Consider the following 9,786-nt stretch of genomic DNA (forward strand, 5'->3'; position numbering starts at 1 on the left):
AGAAGAAGAAGAAGAAGAAGAAGAAGAAGAAGAAGAAGAAGAAGAAGGAGAAAGTGCCTTTTGTTTAGGGAGGTATTTGTTTGTTAAGATGGGGTCTTGTTGTGTAGCTCACATCAACCTTGAAATCACAAACCTCCTGACTCTCTCCAAAATAGTGGGATTTAGAGGTGTGCCCTCCACACTTTGGCTTTCAACCAATCCTTTGCTAACAAAGTATGTAATTTTCTTAACATCCTCAAATCCCATCATTCAGAGGTCTCTGATAGACTACAAATGACTTTTACTGATTCACAACACCAAGTACTTTATTCCTGTCCTTTGTGGCATCTTACTAAAAACCTAAAATGAATACAGTTGTTCATAAGCATTTTATAATTTTACAAGACTATTTTTGGTAAAGATTACTAGAAATGGGATTACCTCTCAAAAGGCAAACCATACAAAATTTTGCTAGAGTGAATCAAACTAGTAAATCCAATATTAATTTATATTGCTTCTCCCATCAGAAAGAAGCCAACAAAACATACAACTGTGAAAATTTAGGTCTCAGTGAAATTCCTGGCACTGTACCAAACTCAACAGAATGTTTGGAGTTCAGCTTTAATTTCCTGCCTACAATTCAAAATACAACCTTCAGCAGACTCATGGATCTCTCCTTTCTGGATTTAACCAGGTAGGTATTTCAGTTCCTTGTGTGCTCTTGACATTTTACTTAAGCAAAACCGCATCACACATCCCAAGTGTCTCCAATATCTCCTGTAGAGCCACAGATAAGCTGCTTGTGTATTTACCCTTTCCCGAGGAATACATTTCTGGTGCTATCTTGCATTGCAAATAAAAGCCAGTCAGCTAGAAGGAAGACGTTCTGCACTCCAGCTTTGCTTCAGGAGTGCTGTTTAGGAAGTTCTAAGGCAGTGGTTCTGAACCTGTGGGTTGTGACCCATTTGGGAGTTGAACCACCCTTTCATGGAGCCACATATCAGATATCCTGCATATCAGACACTTACATTAGAAGAAACTCATAGATCCATGGAGTAACTTTGTTTTTTAGACAGGGTCTCTTTATGTAGTCCTGGCTGTCCTGAAATTCACTCTGTTGACCAGGCCAGCCTTGAACTCACAGTTACCTTCCTCTGCCTCCTGAAAACTAGGATTAAAAACTAGCATCCCTACATCTGACTTCTGTTAACTCTTTATTTTCCCGTTCTACACAAATTGGATAAAGAATTTCATTATCTAGAGCAGATAATGAAAGATGCTGTCAGCATCACGATTCCAGGTGCCTGAAAGTTGTATCTGAATGCTGAAGCAATGGTTGGGAACAAATAGGCACAACTAGCAAAAGCAGGTGAGGGTGTGCAACTTGTATATGTGGGGAAAGGAAAGAAGCCTGACCCTTCCTTGACACCTTGACACTGTAACAGCTCTCCTCATCAGCCTTTCCATTTCTGCAGAGTGGGAGAATGCACACATCTACCGTTTTCTTTCCTGCTTATACGTACCATTGTGAGCTACTATGGCCAATATTACTACTCACCTGTGCTTAGGTGAGGGAACCATCAGCATGCGTGTGTGTATGTGTATAATTAATCCAGTGTTTTTAGAGGTAATGTCAGGATTGTATTTTCTGAGTCTTCACTGTTCTCCAGCTCAAGGAGCATTTTCCCATAGATCGTCTGGCACACAATAGTTCTTTATAAACCCCTTTTACATTTAAATGATGAAAAAAGACTCTAGCCTAGTGGCAGAATGTATGCTTAGTGGGTGCTAGGCCTTGGATTCAATCTTCACTAACAGCTCCCCTCCCCCAAATCTGTAAAGGTTGGTTGTAGCTCTCTCATGATGTTAGCAATATCTATTATCGCCTATGTGTTATAGGTGACATATTTTATATTAAATTAAACAGCAAATCACAGTTTATCTTTTACAATCAATCAAATCAGGTTTTTTTTTCTTACAATTAAAAAAAAATCCCTGAGTGTTCACTGTAAAAGCGAAAGGAGTATAGAATAAATTCTGAATCAGAGTGTTCATAACTAAGGCTTTCCATTAACCCAACAAACTACTCTATGGGTATGGAAGAAAGTTTTGTTGTGCTTTTCAGTAATGTACACTATTTTGCTGTAATGGTGTTTGTTCTTTTGTCCTTGTTTAAATGACTGTTAAATTCTCTTCTCACTTCCAGGTGCCAGATTTACTGGATACACGAAGATACTTTCCAAAGTCAACATCATTTAGACACACTCGTGTTAACTGCAAATCCCCTGATATTTATGGCAGAAACAGCACTTAATGGTCCTCAGGCGCTAAAGCACCTGTTCTTCATCCAAACGGGAATATCCAGTCTCGAGTTCATCCCAGTGCACAATCTGAAAAGCTTGGAAAGTCTTTATGTTGGAAGCAACCATATTTCCTCCATTAAGCTCCCCAAAGACTTCCCAACGGAGAAGCTGAAGGTCCTGGATTTTCAGAACAATGCTATTCATTACCTGTCTAAAGAAGATGTGGGCTCTCTACAGCAAGCCACTGGTTTGAGCCTTAACTTAAATGCAAATCTCATTACAGGGATGGAGCCTGGGGCTTTTAGGTCAACTGTCTTCCACAGTTTGAGCTTTGGAGGGACTCTCGACTTGCTCATTATATTCAGGGGTTTGCAAAACTCTACTATTCAGTCTCTGTGGCTGGGGACATTCGAGGACCTTGATGATAAAGAACTTAGTGATTCCATGCTTGAGGCTCTCTGCGAAGTGTCTGTTGAGAGCATCAACCTGCAGAAGCATCACTTCCTCAACCTCTCCCCCAACACATTCCACTGCTTCACCAGCCTCCAGGAACTGGACCTTACCGCCACTCACCTGAAAGAATTACCTGCTGGGATTGTGGGCCTAAGCAAACTCAAGAAATTAGTTCTCAGTGCAAATAAGTTTGAAAATCTGTGCCAAATCAGTGCTGGCAGTTTCCCCTCCCTTACACATCTTTATGTCAAAGGCAACATGAAGAGGCTTGAGCTTGGTACTGGCTGTTTAGAAAACCTAGAAAATCTTCAGGAGCTTGATCTAAGCCATGATGACATCGAAACTCCTGATTGCTGCAACCTGCAACTCAGAAACCTGTCTCACTTACAAAGCCTGAACTTGAGCTACAATGAACCCCTGGGCCTCAGGACTGAGGCCTTCAAAGAATGCCCTCAGCTAGAACTCCTGGATCTGTCTTTTACCCGATTACATGTTAACACAGCACAAAGTCCTTTCCAGAACCTCCATCTTCTGAAGGTTCTAAATCTCTCCCACTGCCTCCTTGACACCAGCAACCAGCATCTCCTTGACGGCCTGCCAGCACTCCAGCACCTGAACTTACAGGGAAATCCATTTCCAAATGGGAATATCCAAAAGAGCAACCCACTTCAGACACTGGGGAGCCTAGAAATCCTGACTTTATCACACTGTGATCTCTCCTCCATAGATGAGCAAGCCTTCATCAGTCTTAAGATAATGAACCATGTGGACCTGAGCCACAACAGGCTGACATCCAGTAGCATTGAGGCCCTTGGTCATCTGAAGGGGCTCTACCTCAATCTAGCCTTCAATCACATTAGCATCATCCCATCTGGCCTCCTCCCCATCTTGTCCCAGCAAAGTATCATTAACTTAAGACAAAATCCCCTCGACTGCACTTGCTCAAACATTTATTTTTTAGAATGGTACAAAGAAAATGTGCAAAAACTTGAGGACATAGAGGACACTCTTTGTGAAAGTCCCCCAACACTGAGGGGAGTCAGGCTGTCTGATGTCACATTGTCCTGTGGTATCACAGCTGTGGGCATTTTCTTTCTCATTGTGTTCTTGCTCTTGTTCACTGTCTTGCTGATTTTTGCAGTGAAAAAATTTCTTAGGTGGAAATACCAACACATTTAGCTCAAGGTTTCCAGAGAAGGCAGATAAATATGTTTAGCAAAGTTGGCCCAAGTGAAGAAACTACCATCCTCAGGTGAGCAGACTTTTTTATTCTTTCCTAGCCCTGGGCTGGGGTTCACTGAGCCTAAACATATGTCTTATTCATGTGAGTCTCCCATAGTGCTGGGACTGGAGGCCCTGATCCTCCTATGAGACACACAGCTACTTCCTCCAGTGAGAAGTGATCCACTGAATACCATATAGTAATCCCACCCATTTCAGAAGAAAAGAGCACACACACACAACCTCCGACCATCCGGCTATGTGCAGGAGGTGGGAGGGCCAGCCCTGTCCCTCCACTCCCTTTCTCTCATACATCTGACATTTTGCTCTAGGCTGAGCTCTCTGTAATTGAGCCATTTGGGAAAGTTAGGCCTCAGAAAAGTCTCAATGCTCGTTTTAAATGACAAAAGGTTTTAAAAAAAAACCAATAAATTTAAAAGAAAAGACAAAGTAAAAAATTCTGCTCTCAACTAGATTCTATTAGTCACCTCAATTATTTGCTTTCTAAGGTTTTTTGAGAAGTTCCTAGGGCTCCAACAGTACAAAACTTTTAAAGCCTCATCCCACCCATTCCTGAAGGTTAGGATTTTATTCATTTCGCAACATGGAGGCTCCCCTTCCCCTGTCTGATATTCTGGCTCTTGGGTTGCAGACTTAGAGGTGGGCTGTGGTCCAAACTGCTTTTTTTATCATCCATGTTTCTGGCCTTTGGACCTCTTTCCCACAGGAACAGGGAGATGAATCCTGGTTCCCAGGCTGGCCTTTCAAAGCCTATTAATCCCCTTGGAGACTATTGAAGAACACTTTCACAGTGGAACCTTGTGGATTTATGTGTCCCGGCCCACTAGCTGTTGGGAACATGATAAGGCCAGTTTAGTGAGAAGAGGTTTCTGCTCAGTCCAAAGGTGTTCCCAAAGGTTGGAGCAGTGACAGACAGCATGGGGGTCACTGAATGCACATAGACACAGAGGAGAAGATAATTGACAATGTCACAACTTAACCCCTCCCAAGACTCAGAATCCTTCTGATGTAGGCTAGATATTTTGAAGTCTGAATTGCTGGTTGAAACTCAGTTACTGTAATGTTTACAGTTACTGTTCTCCGAATCTAGGAATTTAAACAACAATGATATTTGAAAAAGATTGCACAATACTACATATATGTATAGTTTTTATTTCATCTTTCCCTGAACAACATAACTATTACATAGCATATAAACCGTGTTGGGTACTGTTAGTCATTGAAAGACAAGAAGAATATGGAAAGATTGTGTGTGCTGTATGAAAATACTATTCTATTTTGTTTTTTATATAAAGGAGTTGGACATTTGAGGATTTTGATATCTGGACCCAATTTCCCCATGAAAACAAAGGGCAGGTACATAAAGATCTTGATTAAATGTCATAACTAATTTTAGATTAGATATGTTCACTGATGATGAAATGCTTGTCAAATATCAAAGAAGAATGACCAATGGTAACGTCTAACCAGAATGATAAGAGCAGCCATGCTTGCTCTTCACTGCTGGGGAAGCTGCTTAGGCAGGAGGCAGCTGGGATGAACCTTTTTGCTACTGGGGGACTTCAGCTTTTCCTGCTTGTTCAGTCCTGATTCTGGAAGCTCCTGCAGTCAGTCCTCACATCCCTGAGATTTGCAGGCATGGCTTTCTCTCCTGAGAGTGGCTTTTCCCCGTATAGTCAATCTAAACCCATGGTGAAGGATGCTACAGCCAGTGAACACTATGGCTCCTTTATTGTCCTTGTGGCTCTTTGATATCCAGAATCATGACTTGGGCATGATGAGGGTACAGGGTGTGTGCTCATGCTCACACATGAGTGTGCATAACATGAGTGCAGATGTTGATGTCATGTGAATGTTTCACCATCCTACTATTTTGAGACAGGACCCTTCACTGAATATGGAGCTCACCCAAACCCCAGGATCTACCCATCTTCATGCCCTAAGGCCACCCCAGCTCTGGGGTTATAAGTGAGCACTGCTCTGCCTGTCTTTTCACGTGGGTCCTTAGGAAGCTGAACTCAGTCTGCAGAAAGCACTTTTGCTCACTGAGCCCCAAGCTGCCCCAGTTGGGTGCCAACTGTTGGTGTTCTGGGTTACTTGGGAAGACTGATGAGAGAAAGAGAAAGACCTAGGCTTCTCAGCAGCATGGAGACCAACCTCTGAAGGACTGAACACTGATAGCTTTTTATGCTTACGCCAAAGCCACTTTTAGCAAGTCCATTTCTGCACACCAACACTTCTCTGAAATGGGGGTTGCCTCACCTAAGACATTCTCAGCCACAGTAGACTTCCTGGCCTGCCAGGCCTCTCTCCAGACTAAGATATGCAAAGACTCCTGAGAATCCTTCAAAAGAAGAACCCCAATACAATCTCAGATATTGATCACTGACAGAAGGCTACTTCAAAGCTAAGGAGCCATCACTCTTGATTCATGCCAGATATAATGGTTCTGCCAAAATCTGCTATACCCCAGCCCCTCGTGTTTTATGTTTCAAATGATTGCTGAGATTTTACAAGCATCTGATCCCTGAGCCCTTATCTGAGCTTACTACTGTCACCCATTAGCTCTGGTCAACATCTCCATTATTTCCTGCACTGCCCCTCCCATATATTTCTGACCAGCAATGCCCAGAGCACTGTTAATTATGGATTTCTATGCCAAGCCTGCAGTAATTGGGATATTGTTGAGATGAAGTCAACTCTGGATTCCTAGTGAATGGCTGTCTCCGCCACATCCCACTCCTATTCTTCATGTTTTCCTCCTACTTCTCCCATCTCATTTCAAAGTATAGATGGATCCCACATTCAGAATGCTGTCTTGGAAAACACCAATCCATTGGGTTCCCTGTCTATTCTGTCAGATGTCAGCTGATTCCTGCCTTAGGGATATAAACTGAAGATGAAAGATGCTAATTGTGATCCACCACTCTATAAGTGGTGGTTTGAAAGAAAAATGGCCCCAGTGGGCTCAAACGCAGTGTGACATTATTGGGAGCTGTGACCTTGTGGGAGTAGGTTTGGCTTTGTTGGAGGAGGTGTGTCACTAGGGAGTGGGCTTTGAGGTCTCCAAAACCCAGTTCATTACCTGCTAACCCAGGTGTAGAACCCTCTGCTCCTTCTCCAGACCACATTTTCCTGTGCATTTCCATGGTCCCACCGTGGTGATAATAGACTGGACCTCTGAAACTGTAAGCCAGCCCCAGTTAGATGTTTTCCTTTTTAAGAGTTGCTGTGGTCATGATGTCTCTTCACAGCAATAAAACTCTAAGACACCATTTTGCTTAATACTTAATTTATAACTCGGAAAAACCAAAGTATTCTGTAAAAAAAAAAAAAAAAAAATCTCTGGTACAGATGCATTCAAGGCCCCAAAGTCTGAAGCTTTGGCAAGCCCTAACTGCCCATCTTGCTTTCATCTGCCAGGCCTGCCCATTTCGTACCCTATGACTTGCTGTTCCAAAGCACCACACTGATCTAAGGCTCACTGACAGCTCCTCTGTATTAAGCAACAGTAAATTCAGCCCACAAAGTCAGGAAGGGGGCTATTTGATGGCTGCTGTCAATTTTATTGCTTTATCTGGTTACTAGGATAGGATCTGCAGACATCACGCATTTATTGGTTTTATGTATTGCATGTTGTTGCCGCTCTGACAAGCTACGCCTATAAAAATGTGTTGTTATTGCGTGATGTAGCCCAGTGAGCTGACCCTGCATTTTAAAGTGTACAGAAGCAAATAGCATCGAAGTCCATAAAAGATGACTGGCCTCCATCACAAAAGGACTCTCTGCGTGAACTGCAGCTCCTATGATCCAGGAAAGAATTACACCCTTCCGTGTAGCGGCAGCCATTGTTTTTAACTGAGCACAGCACACTCCCAAACACAGGCATTATCTGAAAAATTCTGAGACAAGATGCTTTATAGCACTCTGCTTTGTCCAACTCTTCGAGAAGATGCGCGTGCAGTTTTGAAGTTTACAGAAGGATGAAATGACTGGCTTGATGGTGTAGGATTAGGAGAGCATGTGAGTGGAGTTACCAACAGGGTTTCAGGTGCAGAAGAGGCGCCTGAATTACAGCACTAGAAAGTGGTTATGTCTAAGCTGGGGGCGGGGCAGCTGCTGGATGTGTTAAGAGTGTGACTGTCTAGCACAGTGGAAGATAGCCCGTGGCACAGAGGAAAAAGCTAGTCGGCTCCAGCTCCCAAGGCTAGTTGAACACCAGAGTCACCTGGAAAATTCTTGACAAAACAGAAGGAAGTCTTCAACCTACCTCGGGACATCCACCCCCCCCCCCTCAACACACACACCAAGTGATTTATATAAAATCATTTCTAATCTTCATTTTAGCAACAAACTGCAGAAGCATGTTAGGCTCTGTGATTCAGATAAACTAGTCCCTGTCTTCATATCCCAGGAGAAGAAGTTTCTTTCCAAAATTTGGACAGAGGTAATTGCCAAAACCCCTCAGTTCCAAGGGGCAGCATCCTGCCAGTTGACTTGACAGCCTCTCTTGCCGTCATAGCTGGGCTGCAAGACACTGGCCCCTGAAGCCATGCTGTCTCTCACCTCTTCCCCACCGCTCCTACTGCTTGCTAACAGCTTCCAAGGGAAATTGTGAATTGAATGTTACAGAGCTTGGAAAGAATCTGTGGGTTATGCTTGAAGTCTACTGTTGCTCACAAAAAAGATTTAACAGGGAGGATCACCAAAGACCTACCAACACTTCTACTCAGTATTCTCTGAGCACCTGGCTGTTTAAGGTGTGGGTCTAAATCTGGCAAAGGGGACAGAGGGCAGAGGGCAGAGGGCAGAGCAGTTCTCAGAGCATCCACGGATTCATTTCCTCCTCTTCCATTTGGCGCATAGAGCTTCCTCATGCCTTCCTCTGCCCCTTCCTCCTCTCTGTTGTCTATAAGGTCTCTTGCTATGTGTTCTAGACTGGCCTCAAATTCATTATCCTCCTGCCCACCACTTCATTTGGAAAATGTACACTACCGTGTCCAGCTTGGTCCATGAGCTCTCTAAATAGCTCAGGTCTCCCTTTATCTTCTTTTACAAGCGACCTAAGTAAATAATCTAACTACAGTAGTAGATAAGGGATTAAGTAAATCAGAGGATGTTCTGAATACACGGGGGGTTATTCCATGTTCTTAGAAGGAAGAACTTAACACTGTAAGGATGTCAGTTCAGGTGTCAAATCAGAAAGACACAGATCAAAATGATATAAACGATATGTTCGTGTTCTTCATGAGGACTAGAATGTGGGTTCCAGGCCCCACATCAGGTAGCTCTTGAGCACCTGTAACTGCAGCCCCCAGGCATGTGATGTGTGCTCTGCTATTCGCAGGGACTTGCTCCCTGAGGTGCAAACGCACGCGCACACACAGACACGAATAAAAATAAAATGAGGCTTGTTCTGACAAAAGGAAAAGGCTGGAGAGAAGGAGGACGGGCGTGGGGTTAGAGGCACTACGTGCTGTACTTGCAGGGTTTTTAATAGATTGTCTCAGTCCTACTAGAACCGTGTGACAATAACCAATCCAATACCTGATCTGTAAATTATCCTCTGGGGTTATAGCCCAAGAAAGCTCCATAGGTCTGCTAAGACTTTCAGCATCAGCTACAGAGAATTCATCACATGTCATACAAGACATTGTACAGTAGTTGGGAGTGATGGGTTAAGGCACAACCACAGCGGAACTTTATTGTAAATACCCTTAGACAAATGAAGTTCAGACAAATTGAATTTGCAGAGCGCATTTGAGCAAAGAAGGATTCGTGGGTTGGAAATACGTTAACCTGTGGTAGC

At 43.4% G+C, this 9,786-nt stretch overlaps 1 protein-coding gene across 1 annotated transcript in view; it reads left to right on the top strand.

Annotated features, from left to right (window-relative positions):
• Cd180 (CD180 molecule) overlaps positions 1-5,285 on the top strand; it is a 16,861-nt gene extending 11,576 nt beyond the window's left edge. The window contains exons 2-3 of the mRNA XM_055601927.1: positions 507-673; positions 2,186-5,285. Of these exons, the coding sequence (XP_055457902.1) occupies positions 507-673; positions 2,186-3,914 (1,896 nt within the window). The 3' untranslated portion in view covers positions 3,915-5,285. The remainder of the gene's footprint in view (positions 1-506; positions 674-2,185) is intronic.
• Positions 5,286-9,786: the final 4,501 nt, after the last annotated feature.

The sequence above is a fragment of the Psammomys obesus genome, unplaced genomic scaffold (assembly GCF_907164565.1).
Source record: "Psammomys obesus unplaced genomic scaffold, mPsaObe1.curated_primary_1811, whole genome shotgun sequence".
Taxonomy (NCBI): domain Eukaryota; kingdom Metazoa; phylum Chordata; class Mammalia; order Rodentia; family Muridae; genus Psammomys; species Psammomys obesus.